This window comes from Haliotis cracherodii, unplaced genomic scaffold (genome assembly GCF_022045235.1).
Source record: "Haliotis cracherodii isolate W230 unplaced genomic scaffold, xgHalCrac1.p SCAF_5, whole genome shotgun sequence".
Taxonomy (NCBI): domain Eukaryota; kingdom Metazoa; phylum Mollusca; class Gastropoda; order Lepetellida; family Haliotidae; genus Haliotis; species Haliotis cracherodii.
Window position 1 is genome coordinate 613,614 of NW_027266308.1, and position 23,732 is coordinate 637,345.

At 44.0% G+C, this 23,732-nt stretch overlaps 1 protein-coding gene across 1 annotated transcript; it reads right to left on the minus strand.

Annotated features, from left to right (window-relative positions):
* Positions 1-3,905: 3,905 nt before the first annotated feature.
* Positions 3,906-16,671, minus strand: LOC139443221 (uncharacterized). Its single transcript, XM_071224194.1, has 3 exons — positions 16,261-16,671; positions 5,924-6,073; positions 3,906-4,849 (listed from the first exon to the last, which is right to left on the minus strand). The coding sequence occupies exons 1-3, from the start codon at positions 16,439-16,441 to the stop codon at positions 4,650-4,652; spliced, it is 531 nt and encodes a 176-aa protein (XP_071080295.1). The 5' UTR covers positions 16,442-16,671; the 3' UTR covers positions 3,906-4,649.
* Positions 16,672-23,732: the final 7,061 nt, after the last annotated feature.

The window sequence follows — 23,732 nt, forward strand, 5'->3', positions numbered from 1 at the left end:
ACATAACAAGACATATCAAGACATACCAAGATTGAGTGAGTGAGTCGGGTTTAACGCCGCTTTCAACAGTATTCCAGTTATATCACAGCGTGTCAGCTTAATGTGGGAGAAAAGCCCGAAGTGATGCAAGTCTCAGACGTTTACCACTTCGGTGAAACCCACGAGCACGGATATGGTGCTGACAAACCTTGAAACATAATCGGGGCGAACCGGGGTTCGAACCCACAATCATAGGTTTCTGGCGTGCCCAAGGGACGCAACTCAGCACAGCGAATCGCGGCGCCTTAGACTACTGGGCCACCCGTGCCCCCACATACCAAGACATACCAAGACATATCACGACATACCAAGACATACCAAGACATTTCACGACAGATCACGACCAGTGGATGCTGAAGGTATTATTGTTCAAATGATGACAAGCGCAGACATTTGCATGGTCGGTTGCCTTGGGGTAACTAAGAAGAAAATAAACTGAAAATTGAAGATAGCCTTCATTTATACTGTCAAAGGCCTATATTAATTACTATGCAGTATTTGAATGCTTATAGTGTAAAAAACTATGCTTGCCGTCATGCTGCATCTAATTCTAAAAATACAGACACAGACGACACACACAGACATTGAAGAGAGACAGACACAGCAATCACACAGACATTGAAGAGAGACAGACACAGACAACAGACAGACATTGAAGAGAGACGGACACAGACGACACACAGACATTGAAGAGAGACAGACACAGACAACACACAGACATTGAAGAGAGACGGACACAGACGACACACAGACATTGAAGAGAGACAGACACGGACGACACACACAGACATTGAAGAGAGACAGGCACAGGCGACACACACAGACATTGAAGAGAGACAGACACAGACAAAACACAGACATTGAAGAGAGACAGAAACAGACGAAACACACAGACATTGAAGAGAGACAGACACAGACAAAACACAGACATTGAAGAGAGACAGAAACAGACGACACACACAGACATTGAAGAGAGACAGGCACAGGCGACACACACAGACATTGAAGAGAGACAGACACAGACAAAACACAGACATTGAAGAGAGACAGAAACAGACGAAACACACAGACATTGAAGAGAGACAGACACATACGACACACACAGACATTGAAGAGAGACGTACACAGACGACACACAGACATTGAAGAGAGACAGACACAGACGACACACAGACATTGAAGAGAGACAGACACAGACGACACACACAGACATTGAAGAGAGACAGACACAGACAACACACAGACATTGAACAGAGACAGACACAGGCGACACACACAGACATTGAAGAGAGACAGACACAGACGACACACACAGACATTGAAGAGAGACAGACACAGACGACACACAGCCATTGAAGAGAGACAGACACAGACGACACACACAGACATTGAAGAGAGACAGACACGGACGACACACAGATATTGAAGAGAGACAGACACAGACAACACACAGACATTGAAGAGAGACACACACAGGCGACACACACAGACATTGAAGAGAGACAGACACAGACGACACACAGCCATTGAAGAGAGACAGACACAGACGACACACACAGACATTGAAGAGAGACAGACACAGACGACACACAGATATTGAAGAGAGACAGACACAGACAACACACAGACATTGAAGAGAGACACACACAGGCGACACACACAGACATTGAAGAGAGACAGACACAGACGACACACAGACATTGAAGAGAGACAGACACAGACGACACACAGACATTGAAGAGAGACAGACACGGACGACAAACACAGACACTAAAGAGAATCAGAAACAGACGACACACAGACATCGAAGAGAGAAAGATACAGACGACACACACAGACACTGATGAAAGACAGACACAGACGACACACACACACACTGAAGAGAGACAGACTCAGTCGACAGACACAAACTACAGACATATAGGACGGTGGTGTCGCCATCAGTGCATGCCCCAGCACTGTTTAAACTCATGTCTCCAGCAACACGTGTCATCGCCGGGTACACTTTCGTCCGTACACAGTTTAATATTGATGCGGTATCTTTTGTTTTGGTATCGATTGCGCGCAGTGGAACCAGGCCTTGCGTTAGTCCACATTGATCCAGGACTTGCTCAGCTGCACCCCAGGCGACTGGCTGATTCTGTGGTCCATTGATTTCCATCCTCTTCTTATAAGTGCTGTCTAAAATACATAGATACCACATTTGTTTAGTGACAAACTAACATGGCGTTCAGTTACCATGCTACGGTCATGACATCAGCGTTGTCTCTGAGGTTGGGATAAACTGTTTATAACCTTGTATATAAAACCACTGTTCGGATCTGCTTGTTGTAACATAGTCTAATCTATCTTACTACTAATATAATCTGTGAATAAACTCAAATTATAATGTATGACGTCACTTGTCTCGAGTGACACATGTCCTAAGTCCGGGGTATTGTGGAGACAACGTTCCGTGTGTGGGATACAGTGAGTATAAAATGGACTATAAGTTGTAGCATGATCACAAGGGGTACATGGTGCTTTGTGCGTCCCGCGTTAGATTTATACCACGAGCCGAGGTATAAGTGAGTGAGTTGGCTTTAACGCCGCTTTCAACAGTATTACAGTTATATAGCGGTTTGTCAGCTTAATGTAGGAGGCAAACCCGAAGTGATGCAGGTCTCAGACGTTTACCACTTCGGTGAAACCGAGAGGACGGTATGGTGCTGACAAACCTAGAAACATAATCGGGGCGAACCTGGATTCGAACCCAGAATAATAGGTTTCCGGCATACCAAAGGGACGCAACTCTGCACAGCGAATCGCGACGCCTTAGACGACTGGGCCACCCGTGCCCTCCCAAGGTATAAAACCTAACGAGGGACACATAAAACCCCATGTACCCCGAGTGATCCTGCTGCAACGAATTTATCTTACCGACATGTTTGAATATGACATTGTAAAAGAATTCAAACGAATTCAAAATTGATACAAAACAGCTGTTCCATTGAGCTGAGTTTGCGCTGTGTCACGTAACTTCCACGTAACTCGGAAAAAGCGTGCGTCGTTTTGCTTGGAAGCAGGGTATAAGGGATTTATTGTCTCCCAGAAATCCACGTGCAGCAGAAGCCAGATTTGCTCGTGTCGGGGTATAAGACACGGGCTAATGTTTTTCGACCCGTTCGACCCGTGAAGATCCGGGTTAGAATAGGTTTTCAACCCATGCTTGCCGTAAAAGGCAACTATGCCTGTCGTAAAAGGCAACTAACGGGGTCGGGTGGTCAGGTTCGCTGACTTGGTTGATCCATGTCATCGATCCCAATTGCGTAGATCGATGTTCATGATGTCAATCACTGGATTGTCTGGTCCAGACTCGATTATTTACAGACAGCCGTCATATAGCTGGAATATTGCTGAGTGCAGCGTAAAACAAACCATCCAAATACCCGTTCATCTATAATAATTCTAATCATGTGTAAAAACTCAATTGTTATGTTATCACAAGATATCTAATTTTAATGTTTGTTGCAGTTTGAATAGAGCATCTGTTTGGCACGAGATTTAATAGCTCGTCTTTTAAATTGTATGGGGTCATTGATAGGTCAAATAGTGTGCGTGCAGGGGAATTGATCATATTGATATAAGCTGGCTGCGTTCTTCCAAAGTGACGCTCAATCATCACCCTAAATGACATTGACTGTTCTGTCGTCCAGAATACCCGAGACAGGGAGTGGGGAAGCCTTGTGCACGTGGTTAACGTTAGCGTTCAGTTAGCTGATCACTCACTCACTCACTCACTCAGCATTATATTTGATAACATCACATAGAGTTTATTTGGGAAACATATAATTTTATTCAGATATATACAAGTAACAATCTCCGTGCTGTGTGTGTCTGGTCCAAATCATTAAAGTTCCTCGATATATACCGAGCAGTTATATACATCCTTCGTCACACATGATAACATGGAGTTATTACGGGTGTAACTGTTTTATATACACGACAGAAACAGGGCAATGTTTGTGAAACTACCCACAAATTAGTGAAGAATCATTTAACAGGTATCACTCACTGAACTGCTGTAGACGTGTAGCGGAATGAGGGACGTAAACTGATGACGAAACAGCATACCATTCGTTAAGTGTTGAGATATGTCTATATGCTCCTATACACGTGTGATAGCATAGTGTTAACAGGAAGAGAACAGTATCACATCAGAGAATCGACAGACTGGAATCAGAACAGCTTGTATCTTGTGGAAGTGTAGCACCTATTGGGAAAACCATATTGCTGTGATCAACGTAAAGCCATTCGTCCTAATACCAGGGTCTCGACAAACTGCCAGGTGCAATGACAGGGGTGTATTAAGAAGTGACTATACTCGTCTTTAAAACAAAATGGGTTAACGTTCACATCGAAGGTTGCACAACAGAGACCGAAATCCATCTTACACGTTGTAAACTGGCAAACGTCAATCTTTGTTTATAACATAAAGTTCCTTATATATGTAATTCTCTCAATGAGTTGATTGTTTTCGTAAAATCAGTACGTAAAATAGTTTAATTTCTCAGAAATGTTCAAGTTTCTTCACGTTGACTGATGACGTTGTTCGACGTCGCGGCGTCAACCTAAGCGTGAGGGTTATGGAGACGCACGCTCTCGGACGTTGGGATGCACATGTCCAGGAACTGACAGACCAATCCTAGGAACAGACAGACGTAGGACACAACGACCAGAGCGAAGGACCAGCCCAGGTCGTAGATGGTCTCGCTCCACACCTCTCCGTAGCGCCCAGCGTACACCACGAACCCGATGAAGATGAAGATGACTGAAATAACAAGGTTGCGCTGAAAGGATGCTGCTGTCACGCACCTCTATCACATGTGCCTTAATTACAATTAGAGCAGTATGGTGGACACCCAAGGCGTAATTGTAAAGGACGTCATACGACTCTTGCTCCAAAGTTTGTTGGGTCAGTGTTAAACATTTAAGGTCTTAGTAAAGCTTTCAAAACGTTTTATGGTGGACATGTGGAGGACGTATTAATGTTGTGAGTTGTTTCAGGTGACTAATTGAGTTGCCTCTGCATGTATTTGTGACGGGTACCTTTTCAATAACACCCCGTATCATCACTATTTGATGGTGATTTATTTATAAACGTAAATACTTAAGTATCGTAGGATGGAATTAGCTTTTTGCAGAGAATTCTTATGATTGTCGAAGGGTTAAATCGCTTTTATTTACATGTGATCCTGTTTCCAAGTGTTACTGTGTGAGATATATTGTCTATTGCAAACCGCGTATGACGGGTACACAAAATTGATTTCCACTGACACGGGTATGCCTTTCTTGCATTGTTCAGTCATACGTGTATACGTGACATGGCTTTGTGTGTAGACCCATCCATTTGTTGCAGGGCATTGTGACGTTAGAAACAATACTGATTTTTCAGCAACTTACTTTTTCAGCAGCGGGGGACAACAATATGAAGCGATTAATATGAATACTAACGGCGATAGATATTATATACAGTCGGAATTGCTTCTTTGGTGATGATATGTTATTATATCATATTTTCATGAAGGAAGTACCGGACAAGATATAACTAATTGACATTAGTTTAATGTTTCGTATTTTGAGAGTGATGGGATATCCTAGTGCTTAAGGTGTTCGCTCGTCACGTCGAAGACTCGGGTTCGATTCCCCACATGAGAACAATGTGTGAAGACCATTTCTGGTGTTCCCCGCCGTGATGTTGCTGGAATATTGCTAAAAGCGGCGTAAAACACTACTTGCTCGTATTTTGAAAACTTTTTAGCTTTATGACCTTTCGTCCTGACCTAAAACAAATTTGTTCACATATTCAATAAGCAATCTGATATGGCTGAGCAGACCGACTCACTGGATGTGCTGTTGACGACGACAGCAACGAGCCTCATGATCCTGTTGTTGTTGAGGATGACGGTGTACACGATGGCGGTGATGAGGGCGGCGACGAGGAACAGGAAGCCGATGATCTGGAACGCCTGAGACACCTTGTACCAGTCTTTGGCTGGAGACAGAGAAGGTTGAAGAAAATTACATTGTCAACTGAAGTACAAAAATAATCTGGTCCCGAAAATGCTGGGGAGAAAAATGTCCTCACGTTTTTCCAAAAGGAATAACTGATTTACTGTGTATGGTGGATGTTTTAAAAATGTTTGTCCGTCCAAAACAAATGTTCCTTCTCCCTTTTCGATACCAGAAGCGTCTTAAACATAACCTGTCTTAAAAATGAAGTGTTTCATGCCTGTGTTGTCAGTAAACAAATCCGTATTCAACGCAGATCAATACCATCACTTCAAAGAAAATAATATTCAGGTAATGACCATTATAGCTGTTTGTTTGTTGTTTAACGCTGCACTCAGCATTATTCCAGCTATATGACGGCGGTCTGTAAATAATCGAGTCTGGACCTGACAGTCTAGTGAATGACATCATGTGCATCGATCTACGCAATTGGGATACGATGACATGCATCAACCAAGTCAGCGAGCCTGACCACCCTATCCCGTTAGTCACCTCTTACAAAAAGCATCGTCGCCATTTACAACAAGAATTCTATTCTACCCCGCATCTTCACGGGCATATCATAGTTAAGCTGGTATTGAAATGTACAACAATTACCCAAATGAATGTTAGTTTATGCTCTAGCTCTAAGATCACGATCGAAAAGGTCAATGACATCGTTCGATGAAACATTAAATATTTTAATTTATAGATTTGTATTTATATATGGACCATTTATAAACTTTCAGTCGGTTGAGATTGCTTCGTGTAACGGGCTTAACATTGTCTTATGAGATCTAAATTACGACCTAGGGTTCATTGTGTGGACATTAGGTGTTAATGTATTTTAATGAAATGGGTATTTGTTTAAATTGAAGTTTAAGTAATATCTTAATTATTGCAATGATGTTACTATTTAAAGTAAAAAAATATGTTCCCTTCGGCTGTGATTGGTTCATCAGGTATAGCGTCTAGTGCACCACAATCTGCTCTGCGGGTTGTGTCCTTAAGGTGTGCAAGAATCCGCTGAGTTCGAATCCATATTTCATCCCGACCAAAAGATTCTTGGTTTGTCAGCATCATGCCCGTGGTCCTGTGCTTCATCAAAGTTGTAAACATCAAACTCTTGCATCACTTCGGACTTTCTTGCCACATCAACACGCCGAGATGAAACCGAAGCATGTTTTCAAAGCTGTGTTCAGTGCCTCTCATCTGCTCGTTCATGATGGATGATTACTTTCTTTCGGACAGAATATTTTACAAGCCTGATAACAGTTCACGTCTACACCTTGTTCATGGCGTTGGAACAAGACTCAGAAGTCGGCGGTTATTCATTACATGGGTCGTTTCGCCCTTGTAACTTCCACAATGTCAAATGCGGAAATGGTCACGCATGGTTAACCGCACGGTTCTTCATTAATGCCAACTTCTGATCACATAACATCGGCGAAATAGCTCCATCAATGGATATTTCAGTGTTGCTTTCGATACTTCGGGTAATTTACAGTTAAGATAATTTGAATTGTTTGCCAGGCCTTTCGCCGTTCACGTATTGATTGCGTTCTGGTCGAGTTTGTGATCTGAAGTAAGGAACACAGTCTGTTCAGCTATGCACCAATATTGTGGCGTTTCCAAGGAGACGCTTCCATACATCTACTGAATAAAGAATGGCATTAAAGTTACATGGAGGTGATGCCAATCTATGGAATCTGTCTTGGTAACCCCATAATATTTACCACATGTTTGTCACTATTCCACAACGTCAGCACCGCGGTGTTTACAATATCACTATTCCACAACGTCAGCACTGCGGTGTTTACAATGTCACTATTCCACAACGTCAGCACCGCGGTGTGTACAATGTCACTATTCCACAACGTCATCACCGCGGAGTTCACAATGTCACTATTCCACAGAGTCATCACGGTGTTTACAATGTCACTATTCCACAACGTCAGGACCGCGGAGTTCACAATGTCACTATTCCACAGAGTCATCACCGTGGAGTTCACAATGTCACTATTCCACAACGTCAGCACCACGGTGTTTACAATGTCACTATTCCACAACGTCATCACCGCGGTGTGTACAATGTCACTATTCCACAGAGTCATCACGGTGTTTACAATGTCACTATTCCACAACGTCATCACCGCGGAGTTCACAATGTCACTATTCCACAGAGTCATCACCGTGGAGTTCACAATGTCACTATTCCACAACGTCAGCACCGCAGTGTTTACAATGTCACTATTCCACAACGTCATCACCGCGGTGTTTACAATGTCACTATTCCACAGAGTCATCACGGTGTTTACAATGTCACTATTCCACAAAGTCATCACCGTGGTGTGTACAATGTCACTATTCCACAAAGTCATCACCGCGGTGTGTACAATGTCACTATTCCACAACGTCAGCACCGCGGAGTTCACAATGTCACTATTCCACAAAGTCATCACCGTGGATTTCACAATGTCACTATTCCACAACGTCAGCACCGCGGTGTTTACAATGTCACTATTCCACAACGTCATCACCGCGGTATTTACAATGTCACTATTCCACAGAGTCATCACGGTGTTTACAATGTCACTATTCCACAACGTCATCACCGCAGTGTGTACAATGTCACTATTCCACAACGTCAGCACCACGGTGTTTACAATGTCACTATTCCACAAAGTCATCACGGTGTTTACAATGTCACTATTCCACAAAGTCATCACCGTGGTGTGTACAATGTCACTATTCCACAAAGTCATCACGGTGTTTACAATGTCACTATTCCACAAAGTCATCACCGCGGTGTGTACAATGTCACTATTCCACAAAGTCATCACGGTGTTTACAATGTCACTATTCCACAAAGTCATCACCGTGGTGTGTACAATGTCACTATTCCACAAAGTCATCACCGCGGTGTTTACAATGTCACTATTCCACAGAGTCATCACCATGGAGTTCACGATGTCACTATTCCACAAAGTCATCATCACGGTGTTTACAATGTCACTATTCCACAGAGTCATCACCGCGGTGTTTACAATGTCACTATTCCACAACGTCATCACCGTGGAGTTCACAATGTCACTATTCCACAACGTCAGCACCACGGTGTTTACAATGTCACTATTCCACAAAGTCATCACCGCGGTGTGTACAATGTCACTATTCCACAACGTCATCACCGCGGAGTTCACAATGTCACTATTCCACAGAGTCATCACCGTGGAGTTCACAATGTCACTATTCCACAACGTCAGCACCACGGTGTTTACAATGTCACTATTCCACAAAGTCATCACCGCAGTGTGTACAATGTCACTATTCCACAAAGTCATCACCGCGGTGTGTACAATGTCACTATTCCACAGAGTCATCACGGTGTTTACAATGTCACTATTCCACAAAGTCATCACCGTGGTGTGTACAATGTCACTATTCCACAAAGTCATCACCGCGGTGTGTACAATGTCACTATTCCACAGAGTCATCACCATGGAGTTCACAATGTCACTATTCCACAAAGTCATCACCGCGGAGTTCACAATGTCACTATTCCACAGAGTCATCACCGTGGAGTTCACAATGTCACTATTCCACAAAGTCATCACCGCGGAGTTCACAATGTCACTATTCCACAGAGTCATCACCGCGGAGTTCGCAATGTCACTAGTCCACTGAGTCATCACCGCGGTGTTCACAATGTCACTATTCCACAACGTCAGCAACGCGGTGTTTACAATGTCACTATTCCACAGAGTCATCACCGGGGAGTTCACAATGTCACTATTCCACAGAGTATTCACCGCAGTGTTCACAATGTCACTATTCCGCAGAGTCATCACCGCGGTGTTTACAATGTCACTATTCCACAACGTCATCACTGTGTGTACAATGTCACTATTCCACAACGTCAGCACCGCGATGTGTACAATGTCACTATTCCACAACGTCATCACGGGGATTATAATGTCACCATTCCATAACGTCATCATCACGGTGTTTACAACGTCATCACGGCGGTGTTTACAGTGTCACTATTCCACAACGTCATCACCACGGTGTTTGCAATGTCGCTTTTTCGACAACGTTAGAACCACGGTGTTTACAATGTCACTATTCCACAACGTCAGCACTGCGGTGTTTATAATGTCACTATTCCACGACGTCATCATATGTCACTATTCCACAACGTCAGCACTGCGGTGTTTATAATGTCACTATTCCACAACGTCAGCACTGCGGTGTTTATAATGTCACTATTCCACAACGTCAGCACTGCTGTGTTTAAAATGTCACTATTCCACAACGTCAGCATCACGGTGGTTATAATGTCACTATTCCACAACGTCAGCATCACTGGGTATATAATGTCACTATTCCACAACGTCAGCATCACGGGGTTTATAATGTCACTATTCCACAACGTCAGCACTGCTGTGTTTATAATGTCACTATTCCACAACGTCAGCACTGCTGAGTTTATAATGTCACCATTCCACAACGTCAGCATCACGGGGTTTATAATGTCACTATTCCACAACGTCATCACCACGGTGTTTGTAATGTCGCTTTTTCGACAACGTTAGAACCACGGTGTTTACAATGTCACTATTCCACAACGTCAGCACTGCGGTGTTTATAATGTCACTATTCCACAACGTCAGCATATGTCACTATTCCACAACGTCAGCATCACGGGGTTTAAAATGTCACTATTCCACAACGTCAGCACTGCGGTGTTTATAATGTCACTATTCCACAACGTCAGTATCACGGGGTTTAAAATGTCACTATTCCACAACGTCAGCACTCCTGTGTTTGAAATGTCACTATTCCACAACGTCAGCACCGCGGTGTTTATAATGACACCATTCCACAACGTCAGCACTGCTGTGTTTGAAATGTCACTATTCCACAACGTCAGCACTGCTGTGTTTATACTGTTACTATTCCACAACGTCAGCACCACTGTGTTTACAATGTCGCTATTCCACAACGTCAGCACCACGGTGTTAACAACGTCATCGGAGTCGACCAACACAATCATGGTGTCTGCAACTCTTGAGGTACACCTGAGCATCCTCTTCCTTCCATATCTGAGTGGGGTATTCATGTTAAACTGCGGCATGGTATCACAGTGTGCTAGCACTAAAAATCAGCATCAGTACGGACTCGTACAAGCAGCCACACACACACACACACACGCACGCACGCACGTCGCTCTTTCAGTGCAATTATCTAAAACCCCATTTCACCTCACTTTGAGACCGGCGCCACCGGGGGGAAAAGAGCACCTGGTGTCATCACTATTTAAATATGATTCAGGGACAAATGCTTGTGATGTTGTTAGAAACGAATGGACTTGTGAATATCATTATCTGCAATCTCCTTGGGCACAATCAGCTTTTGAAACTTCAAATGCATGTTGTATTAACTTGTGTAGATATTAATATTATAATAATTGTATATTCGTAAGTGTTGTAATTGCGTACATCTGAAATGAAGGCATCATGCTACAAAGTTGTGACTGTTGGGGCCATACCGACAACGGCAATAGTGACCCCGTGACGGCAGTGGTGCTGCGTTAGTCTTCTTAGCATATGCAAACAATTCAGCGATTCAAGGTACATTTGCCATGTTGCCAGATCCGATCACGCTCGCCAAGACCTATGTTCAGTACATTGTCAGGGACAATGTTGGATTGAATGAGTTAGCCACTTGTAGTTTAGTGTAGACATAAACTTAGGAATATGTTCAGACCGTAAGCGAAAATAAAGACAAGACAAGGTGTCTTGTTCACATCTATGGATCATATCGAGAATCAAACATGGCAGTTATCGATGCCAGATGTCGATATCCCAACTTGTCATCGATATATTACCATTGTTCTATTGATCGTTACATCCGTACTGATGTCAAACAGCATATGCTGATGACAAGGAGTAAAGTATGATCTATAAAGGTGCGTGTCTGTTCAATGTGACGTTATTTTGATCACTTGCAGCATGCATACGCCAACAAAACAGTACCTGTAACGTGCCACCTTGTGCACATCAATATCCAGGAGCAGTGCCGAGGCCTATTATTTATAAGGAACTCTATGTGAGATCAGTCCGTTCTCAAAACATCCCCCTTCATTACACTTTCACAAAACATGCTACTGTGAAAAATATTTCAAACATAAACCAGATCTCTTTGTAATCTAATTGATTAATTTATTCTTTATGAGCCGCCATTGTATTGTGCACGTGGAATATATTCTCCCCGCCGTTGCACGTGCGCCAAGCTCCGTTGCGAGCCGATCTTTACAATTATTATTCAAGCTGGAGGGCTCTGTTCAATTTCTTGGGCTCCCAAACGAGTACTTTATAAATCGCTTGGACGTATTAAAACATGCTGACGGGAATAATAGGAAATTTTGAGCCTGAACAAGGTTATTTAATGTTTATCTGTTGTTCCTTTTACTCGTCAAAGGTTTATCAAATTAAGAATGAACATACTTATTCTGTAACACAGTATCATAAGTTATTTTTTTGGATCTTTTAAAAATATTAAGAATATATGAAAATGTGTAATAGTCACATTGCGTCGCTGAAGCTGATATCGAAACTGCATTTGTTCATTTGTCAAAATATGAAAAAATAGTTCCTTGGTTCCAAGTGTGCAAATTGATTAAAATGTTAGTTCAAGATAATATAATGGACAACAAACTGTCAATTCTTGGAAAATAATGCAGCATTTGATAAGTTGAATAACATCAGAGATGTGTTTTAAACTTACGAAAACGCCTTAAGGTATCCCCACGCATATGAGTCGATAATGATTGCGATGTATTGATTGAAACGTTCGCTCACAAGAACTTTTAAAGTTATTTGATGTAAAACTGTTTATTATCTGAGAAGATTATAGATAACAATTATTTGTATTCCTGTTGAGAACGTGTTTTTTTATGTATGACATACTAAAAGTAGCATTACTACAAATGAAACATCAGTTTATCACAAAATACAATCGAATGATATTATATTTCAGTTATAACAATATAAACATGATCACAGTTACTTTTGCCATTGTGTGTATACGTATGTAGATAGCTAATCTGTGTTGACGTATACCACTGAAGAGAGGTATAAAAATGTAGCTGGGTAAAATATTGTAGTGACGTATGATACTCTAGCAAGGTTTAATAATGTAGGAAGGTTTAATGATGTAATGAGGTATAATACTCTAGCAAGGTTTAATTATGTAGCAAGGTTTAATGATGTAATGAGGTATAATACTCTAGCAAGGTTTAATAATGTAGCAAGGTTTAATGATGTAATGAGGTATAATACTCTAGCAAGGTTTAATTATGTAGCAAGGTTTAATGATGTAATGAGGTATAATACTCTAGCAAGGTTTAATAATGTAGCAAGGTTTAATGATGTAATGAGGTATAATACTCTAGCAAGGTTTAATAATGTAGCAAGGTTTAATGATGCAATGTGGTATAATACTTTAGCAAGGTTTAATAATGTAGGAAGGTTTAATGATGTAATGAGGTATAATACTCAAGCAAGGTTTAATAATGTAGGAAGGTTTAATGATGTAATGAGGTACAATACTCTGGCAAGGTTTAATAATGTAGCAAGGTTTAATGATACAAAGATGTATAATACTAAAGCAAGGTTTAATGATGTAATGAGGTATAACATTGTTGCAAGGTTTGATAATGTAGCAAGGTTTAATTATGTAATGAAGTATAATACTCAACCAAGGTTTAACATTGTTGCGATGTTTGATAATGTAGTGGCGTATAAAATTGTAGCGATGTTTTATAATGTAGTGGCGTATAACACTGTAGTGACGTATAACACTGTAGTGAGGTATAACACTGTAGTGAGGTATAACACTGTAGTGACGTATAACACTGTAGTGAGGTATAACACTGTAGTGACGTATAACACTGTAGTGAGGTATAACACTGTAGTGACGTATAACACTGTAGTGAGGTATAACACTGCAGTGACGTATAACACTGTAGTGACGTATAACACTGTAGTGAGGTATAACACTGTAGTGAGGTATAACACTGTAGTGGCGTATAACACTGTAGTGGCGTATAACACTGTAGTGAGGTATAACACTGTAGTGACGTATAACACTGTAGTGAGGTATAACACTGTAGTGGCGTATAACACTGTAGTGAGGTATAACACTGTAGTGACGTATAACACTGTAGTGAGGTATAACACTGTAGTGAGGTATAACACTGTAGTGACGTATAACACTGTAGTGAGGTATAACACTGTAGTGAGGTATAACACTAGAGTGACGTATAACACTGTAGTGACGTATAACACTGTAGTGAGGTATAACACTGTAGTGAGGTATAACACTGTAGTGGCGTATAACACTGTAGTGACGTATAACACTGTAGTGAGGTATAACACTGTAGTGAGGTATAACACTGTAGTGACGTATAACACTGTAGTGGCGTATAACACTGTAGTGAGGTATAACACTGTAGTGAGGTATAACACTGTAGTGACGTATAACACTGTAGTGAGGTATAACACTGTAGTGGCGTATAACACTGTAGTGAGGTATAACACTGTAGTGGCGTATAACACTGTAGTGAGGTATAACACTGTAGTGGCGTATAACACTGTAGTGAGGTATAACATTGTAGTGAGGTATAACACTGTAGTGAGGTATAACATTGTAGCGATGTTTGATAATGTAGTGACGTATAACACTGTAGTGAGGTATAACACTGTAGTGAGGTATAACACTGTAGTGAGGTATAACACTGTAGTGAGGTATAACACTGTAGTGACGTATAACACTGTAGTGAGGTATAACACTGTAGTGAGGTATAACACTGTAGTGGCGTATAACACTGTAGTGGCGTATAACACTGTAGTGAGGTATAACACTGTAGTGACGTATAACACTGTAGTGAGGTATAACACTGTAGTGGCGTATAACACTGTAGTGAGGTATAACACTGTAGTGACGTATAACACTGTAGTGAGGTATAACACTGTAGTGACGTATAACACTGTAGTGACGTATAACACTGTAGTGAGGTATAACACTGTAGTGAGGTATAACACTAGAGTGACGTATAACACTGTAGTGACGTATAACACTGTAGTGAGGTATAACACTGTAGTGAGGTATAACACTGTAGTGGCGTATAACACTGTAGTGACGTATAACACTGTAGTGTGGTATAACACTGTAGTGAGGTATAACACTGTAGTGACGTATAACACTGTAGTGGCGTATAACACTGTAGTGGCGTATAACACTGTAGTGAGGTATAACACTGTAGTGACGTATAACACTGTAGTGAGGTATAACACTGTAGTGGCGTATAACACTGTAGTGAGGTATAACACTGTAGTGGCGTATAACACTGTAGTGAGGTATAACACTGTAGTGGCGTATAACACTGTAGTGAGGTATAACACTGTAGTGAGGTATAACACTGTAGTGAGGTATAACATTGTAGCGATGTTTGATAATGTAGTGACGTATAACACTGTAGTGAGGTATAACACTGTAGTGAGGTATAACACTGTAGTGACGTATAACACTGTAGTGAGGTATAACACTGTAGTGAGTCAAACATTGTAGTGACGTATAACACTGTAGTGAGGTATAACACTGTAGTGAGGTATAACACTGTAGTGACGTATAACACTGTAGTGAGGTATAACACTGTAGTGAGGTATAACACTGTAGTGACGTATAACACTGTAGTGAGGTATAACACTGTAGTGAGGTATAACACCGTAGTGAGGTATAACACTGTAGTGACGTATAACACTGTAGTGAGGTATAACACTGTAGTGAGGTATAACGCTGTAGTGAGGTATAACACTGTAGTGACGTATAACACTGTAGTGAGGTATAACACTGTAGTGAGGTATAACACTGTAGTGACGTATAACACTGTAGTGAGGTATAACACTGTAGTGAGTCAAACACTGTAGTGACGTATAACACTGTAGTGAGGTATAACACTGTAGTGAGGTATAACACTGTAGTGAGGTATAACACTGTAGTGAGTCAAACACTGTAGTGACGTATAACACTGTAGTGAGGTATAACACTGTAGTGAGGTATAACGCTGTAGTGAGGTATAACACTGTAGTGACGTATAACACTGTAGTGAGGTATAAAGATAATTACCTGTTCCTTGGTCGACCGTGAGACACCCCAGCAGGTCACCACATGATCTGAAGAGACCCGCATTGCCTCCGTTGGTGTCTATCCAAGCGTCTGTGGGGAAGCCGACAATATGAAATATGAAGCCGACGATAATCCACGGCAGGGACACCTTGGCGTAGATGGATGCTTCCGAAAAACCCATGACGATAAGCGAACTCGCAGAGTAAAGTTCCAATAAGTTAGTGCCTGACCCGCCGACGTAAACACACACGTATCACCTATGTCTTGATTGTCGCCTTGTACAATCGTCTCAACTGCAGTTGCCAGTTAGTTAAGAAGTATCTTGTCAGAAGGCTGATTATCGGATGCTCACGAAGCAATGACAAACTCGTTACTAATAGTTACCAATAACAAACACCCGACAAAGATAGACGGTTGTCACTCAACAAATCATCGACTGTCTCGCTGCTGCCTCCACTCTGACAATCCTCGCAGTGATGCGGAGAGGGATGCTGGAGGTCGATAGTCGGTGGGATGGTTACAGCTCAAATTCCGTCGGGAACACGCAGGGCGTTGTGGTGCAGGAATGTTATGGTGTTGCCTTTGGAAACGCCATCACCTTATGTCACATGATCTTAGTGGTAAAGGAATTATGTGAAGAGATAGTGTTGGACGGATGATTAATTGGTTGTGTTTTTAATTTGGATCTTTAGTTGATAAGCACATGTTGCAACAATGGCGTATTTGAATGTTTTGAAAAGGTCATTGGATATTCAATACAACAAAGCATCCAGCGGAGGCAACGATTATCAAATGGAATTCAGAGGAACTGACTAAATATGACACGTTGCTTGTCAACATGATGGCTCGATGGTGTTCTTTGGCGTTAAACAACAAACAAACAACCAAATAATTCCAAGGATCATTGCTGATGATACTAATCACTTGATTGTTTGTTAACTCGACGGTTTTCAGCCCAGCGTCGCGTAGCAGGAGTATTACTGGGTGCAGCGTTAGGCAACAAAAAACTCTTACTTTTTATGCAAATTGTGATAGGCGGTTGCTACCGGTAAGGCAGCCATGCTTACCCTTTTCGCGAACACCTGGTGTCATTGCTCATATTCTGTTTTCATCACTATTTGGCCTTTACATCCTATAGAATCTGTTTCAGCAGAAACCTGATATAATTATTTTCGGGTGTTGACCTACTGAATTTTAAGGTCATATTAATATCTCACTTCCGGTGTTGTTTGATCATTTGACACGCTCGACTCATTTCATCATCTTGGCCTATGGAACACGCCGGGCATCAGAACACAGCTGCTAGAGTATTGATATGGTCCTCGGGCGGTGAGCAGCGCTTAATAGTTCACAGTGCTATCTGTAAGGAGAATCGTTAGTATTTTCACCGCCGCCATGGTTATACAACAGGATGGACAGTTCATGTTGTTTTTGTTCCATTAGTATAAGAGGCTGCGTGACGAGACAGTGTGACAGCGTCCTTGATCACCTCGGTCTGATAAAAGAGGCGACATTTCAGACTGGTCATATGACAAGGAATCTGCACGATCCCGTGGGGTGGTCAGGTAGTTGACATTTCCTGTAGATTGAGACTGATGAATGTGATGGGGTCAGTGATTGTGGGATATAACGGTGGAACTTTAGCGATGTCGAGAGAACTAAACATTGCTGGTTCTGCTGTCAGCCCCAAACAGTCAGTCGGTTTCAGCCGTAACTACAACTTGGTGATTCTCACTGCCGATGGTGATTGTTATTATGAATTATTAGATATATCAGAAGCGACGTTAAACCAACTTCCCCTCATCAGTACCGAAAGACATCCCTATTACCACTGAACGGCGGGAGGCGCCAAAGCGGTGTCTTTCCTTCGTATAAACAGTGCTTGATCCGGGAACTATCTTCAATCTAGCCAGATTAATTAGGTTTAAATGTTTAAAATCTCGTGGTGATTCCATGAAGGATGGGTTCACTAATCACTGCTCCCCACCCCTCCACTCTTGTCCCTCCGTCTGAATACCATGAAGGCTGCTCCCCAGTCTCCCACTCTTGTCCCTCCGTATGAATACCGTGAAGGCCTCTCCCCAGTCCTCAACTCTTGTCCTTCCGTCTGAATACCGTGAAGGCTGCTCCCCAGTCCTCCATTCTTGTCCCTCCGTCTAGATACCATGAAGACTGCTCCCCAGTCCCCCACTCTTGTCCCTCCGTCTGAATACCGTAAAGGCTGCAACCCAGTCCCCAACTCTTGTCCCTCCGTCTGAATACCGTGAAAGCTGCTCCCCAGTCCTCCATTCTTGTCCCTCCGTCTGAATACCGTGAAGGCTGCTCCCCAGTCCTCCACTCTTGTCCCTCCTTCTTAATACCATGAAGACTGCTCCCCAGTCCCCCACTCTTGTCCCTCCGTCTGAATACCGTGAAGGCTGCTCCCCAGTCCTCCGATCTTGTCCCTCCGTCTGAATACCGTGAAGACTGCTCCCCAGTCCCCCACTCTTGTCCCTCCGTCTGAATACCGTGAAGGCTGCTCCCCAGTCCCCCACTCTTGTCCCTCCGTCTGAATACCGTGAAGGCTGCTCCCCAGTCCCCCATATTATCCCTCCGTCTGAATACCATGAAGACTGCTCCCCAGTCCTCCATTCTTGTCCCTCCTTTTGAATACCGTGAAGGCTGCTCCCCAATCCTCCATTCTTGTCCCTCCGTCTGAATACCGTGAAGGCTGCTCCCCAGTCCTCCATTCTTGTCCCTCCTTTTGAATACCGTGAAGACTGCTCCCCAGTCCCACACTCTTGTCCCTCCGTCTGAATACCGTGAAGGCTGCTACCCAGTCCTCCATTCTTGTCACTTCGTCTAGATACCATGAAGACTGCTACCCAGTCCTCCGATCTTGTCCCTCCGTCTGAATACCGTGAAGGCTGGGTCCCCACTAACCCAACTCTTGTCCCTCCGTCTGAATACCATGAAGGCTGCTCCCCAGTCCCCCACTCTTGTCCCTCCGTCTGAATACCTTGAAGGCTGCTCCCCACCCCTCCACTCTTGTCCCTCCGTCTGAATACCGTGAAGGCTGCTCCCCAGTCCTCCACTCTTGTCCCTCCGTCTGAATACCGTGAAGGCTGCTCCACAGTCCTCCATTCTTGTCCCTCCTTCTGAATACCTTGAAGGCTGCTCCCCAGTCATCCGCTCTTGTCCCTCCGTCTGAATACGGTGAAGGCTGCTCCCCAATCCCCCACTCTTGTCCCTCCGTCTGAATACCGTGAAGGCTGCTCCCCAGTCCTCCACTCTTGTCCCTCCGTCTGAATACCGTGAAGACTGCTCCCCAGTCCCCCATTCTTGTCCCTCCGTCTAGATACCGTGAAGACTGCTCACCAGTCCTCCATTCTTGTCCCTCCGTCTGAATACCGTGAAGGCTGCTCCTAAGTCCTCCATTCTTATCCCTCCGTCTGAATACCATGAAGGCTGCTCCCCAGTCCCCCACTCTTGTCCCTCCGTCTGAATACCGTGAAGGCTGCTCCCCAGTCCCCCATTCTTGTCCCTCCGTCTGAATACCGTGAAGACTGCTCCCCAGTCCCCCATTCTTGTCCCTCCGTCTGAATACCGTGAAGACTGCTCTCCAGTCCCCCATTCTTGTCCCTCCGTCTGAATACCGTGAAGGCTGCTCCCCAGTCCCACACTCTTGTCCCTCCGTCTGAATACCGTGAAGGCTGCTCCCCAGTCATCCGCTCTTGTCCCTCCGTCTAGATACCATGAAGACTGCTCACCAGTCCTCCAATCTTGTCCCTCCGTCTGAATACCGTGAAGGCTGCTCCCCAGTCCTCCAATCTTGTCCCTCCGTCTGAATACCATGAAGGCTGCTCCCCAGTCCCCCACTCTTGTCCCTCCGTCTGAATACCATGAAATCTGGGTCCCCACTACACCACTCTTGTCCCTCCGTCTGAATACCGTAAAGGCCCCTCCCCAGTCCTCCACTCTTGTCCCTCCGTCTGAATACCGTGAAGGCTGCTCCCAAGTCCCCCATTCTTGTCCCTCCGTCTGAATACCATGAAGGCTGCTCCCCAGTCCCCCACTCTTGTCCCTCCGTCTGAATACCGTGAAGGCTGCTCCCCAGTGCCACACTCTTGTCCTCCGTCTGAATACCAAGAAGACTGCTCCCCAGTCCTCCACTCTTGTCCCTCCGTCTGAATACCATGAAGGCTGCTCCCCAGTCCCCCATTCTTGTCCCTCCGTCTGAATACCGTGAAGGCTGCTCCCCAGTCCCCCACTCTTGTCCCTCCGTCTGAATACCGTGGAGGCTGCTCCCCAGTCCCACACTCTTGTCCTCCGTCTGAATACCATGAAGACTGCTCCCCAGTCCTCCAATCTTGTCCCTCCGTCTGAATACCGTGAAGGCTGCTCCCCAGTCCTCCACTCTTGTCCCTCCGTCTGAATACCATGAAGGCTGCTCCCAAGTTCCCCACTCTTGTCCCTCCGTCTGAATACCATGAAATCTGGGTCCCCACTACACCACTCTTGTCCCTCCGTCTGAATACCGTAAAGGCCCCTCCCCAGTCCTCCACTCTTGTCCCTCCGTCTGAATACCATGAAGGCTGCTCCCCAGTCCCCCATGCCTCTCTTGTCCCTCCGTCTGAATACCGTGAAGGCTTGGTCCCCAGTCCCCCACTGTTTTCCCTCCGTCTGAATACCGTGAAGGCTGCTCCCCAGTCCCCCACTCTTGTCCCTCCGTCTCAAGGCTGCTCCCCAGTCCCCCACTCTTGTCCCTCCGTCTCAAGGCTGCTCCCCAGTCCCCCACTCTTGTCCCTCCGTCTCAAGGCTGCTCCCCAGTCCTCCACTCTTGTCCCTCCGTTCATGTTGATTCGCGGTGTGTGGTCAGATGCTGTCTTGCTGAAACATGTTCCAAAGGCTTTGTTGCAATGAACACCAGGGCGAAATACCCCATCCACGTAGCATTGTTCTGTGAGTGAGTGAGTGAGTGAGTTGGGTTTAACGCCGCTTTTAACAGTATTCAAGTCATATCACGGCGTGTCAGCTTAATGTGAGAAGAAAGCCCGAAGTGATGCAGGTCTCAGACGTTTACCATTTCTGTGAAACCCACGAGCACAGGTATGGTGCTGACAAACCTAGAAACATTATCGGGGCGAACCGGGATTCGAACCCACAATCATAGGTTTCTGGCGTGCCCAAGGGACGCAACTCTGCGAATCCCTGCGCCTTAGACGACTATGCCACCCGTCCCCCCGTTGTGCCGTGAAATTGCCGTTGAGAACTACGTTGTCTGCTGTCCACCATGCTCAAACCATGACGCTATCAGCAACGAAAGGAACGGCCTCCTGATTGCAACAACGTGCCGTCCCTCTCCCCGTCGACGGTGAATACGAACTCTGCCATCACGCCAGAAGAGCTGAAATCGACTTTCGTTAGAGAAGAGAACCAGTGAAATCTTTGATGTGGATGTTGAGGCGTCAAGGCTATTCCGTGGTACGGTTTTCATTCACGAATCCCATGTTTCCCTAGCCTCCTCGGGGAAGCGCACGGTACGGCCACTATGCCGGTCAACCTTGTGATTGCAGTGCGGGTACAACTGACACGTGACCTTGTCTAGCTCCCATCTGTATCATACGTGTTGCTGTGTTTGTTTGTTTGTTTGTTTGTTGTTTGATGCCGCACTCAGCAATATTCCAGCTATATGACGGCGGTCTGTAAATAATCTGGACCAGACAATCCAGTGATTGATATCCTGAGCATCGATCTACGCAGTTGGGATCGATGACATACATCAATCAAGTCAGCGAGTCTGACCACCCGATCCAGTTAGTCGCCGCTTACGACAAGCGTAACCGCCTTTTACGGTAAGCATGGGTTGCTGAAGACCTATTCTACCCCGGAATTTTCACGAGTTTCATACGTGTTGCCCTTTATCTCTCTTCTGTCAATAGCCTTCGCATGGTCGTTGTGTTTTTACGCCCATGTGGGTGACATCGAAGACAGCCTAACTCCTGTTATAACCTAACTGTTCAAACAACATCGTGCTGCACGTGTCACAAACCTTCACGGTTAGCCATTTTGTACGAGATCCCGTTACCAGAATTTTGGCTTTCAGAAACACCCGTTTAGATAATTAATTTACATCATTTGTTTTATTACGACAAATTATTATTTCAAGTTAAGTATAGTTTCTCTTGTCCGTGACTATGTTATTTATCTGCCGAGGAATCAGTTCAAATAAAGCCTGCTTTATGTTCATAATTAAACCGCCTAGCAAAAGAACGTATACACTTGAAAACTGGATTTGACAAAAAAAAGAATGCAAACGTTTCAAAGCTGAAACCAGTCGCCGAAACACTGTACGCGTACAGTCCAAAACACATTTATGACACCCGTATAAAAAACATGTTTGTTTCATTTTTAGCCACCATCAAACATAAGGTGTTTTCTTTCCCTTTTCGTGGATGTATATTGGGTTTCGACAAAATGTGTTTATATCTACACCTTAACAAGGTAATAAGAATGCAGTATGTCAATGAACATATTCATCAGCTGTTGAGACATTTTTGTATCGATCACGTGAATCTGCCAAGAAACAAAACCAATATTTATGTCGTCAAAACAGTTGATGCTTGCATTCGGCTAGACACAAGATCATATTTACTTTCGACAAGACTCAAGAGCATATTTACATTCGACTAGACACAATTTTCCCACCATACACAAACTTCACGTAGTTCCTTCAATAAACGCAACCTTGGAGAATTGAAGTATATGTTTTCATGTTTGCTAGGTGAGGTGAGGTGAGGTGAAATGGGGTTTAACGTCGCGTCCAAAACTATAGCACTTATAGAGCGACGTGCATGCAAGTATGTGTGTGTGTGTGTGTGTGTGTGTGTGTGTGTGTGTGTGTGTGTGTGTGTGTGTGTGTGTGTGTGCGTGTGTGTGTGTGTGTGTCTGCTTGTACTACTCCGTACTGAAATACCATGCCGCAGTTTAACATGAATACCCCACCCACACACAGTATACTGACTCCGAGCCTACCAGTCCCTGCTTTAGCCCCTTAATAGCGAGTGTCAGGCAGGGCAACAACAAATACAATCTTTCAACGCAGTTAGGTCAGGTAAAAAAAGGGATCTCTCGGTCACAACAGCAACTTGTTGAATAGTACGCGGAGTAACCCAGGCGAAAACTTCAGGGACAAATCGTTCAGTTTCAATTTCATATTATACAGCAGTGAATGTTTTAACACCAGGACACTGTTTACAGTGTGTCGTCATTCGTCACAAATGTTAAATTTGGAATAACACTTTCTCAGTAAAGTACAGATTCACGTACTTTTTGGGCTGACTCCCGTCCGGGATTCGAACTCGCACTGCCGGAGTGAAGCACCTAATCGCCAGCACACAAAGTCAGCGATCTAACTCACTCAGCCACCGAGGCTTCCACCGAGGCTCCCATGGAAGACCTGGTAGTCTAGATTAAGTGTTATCCCAAATATA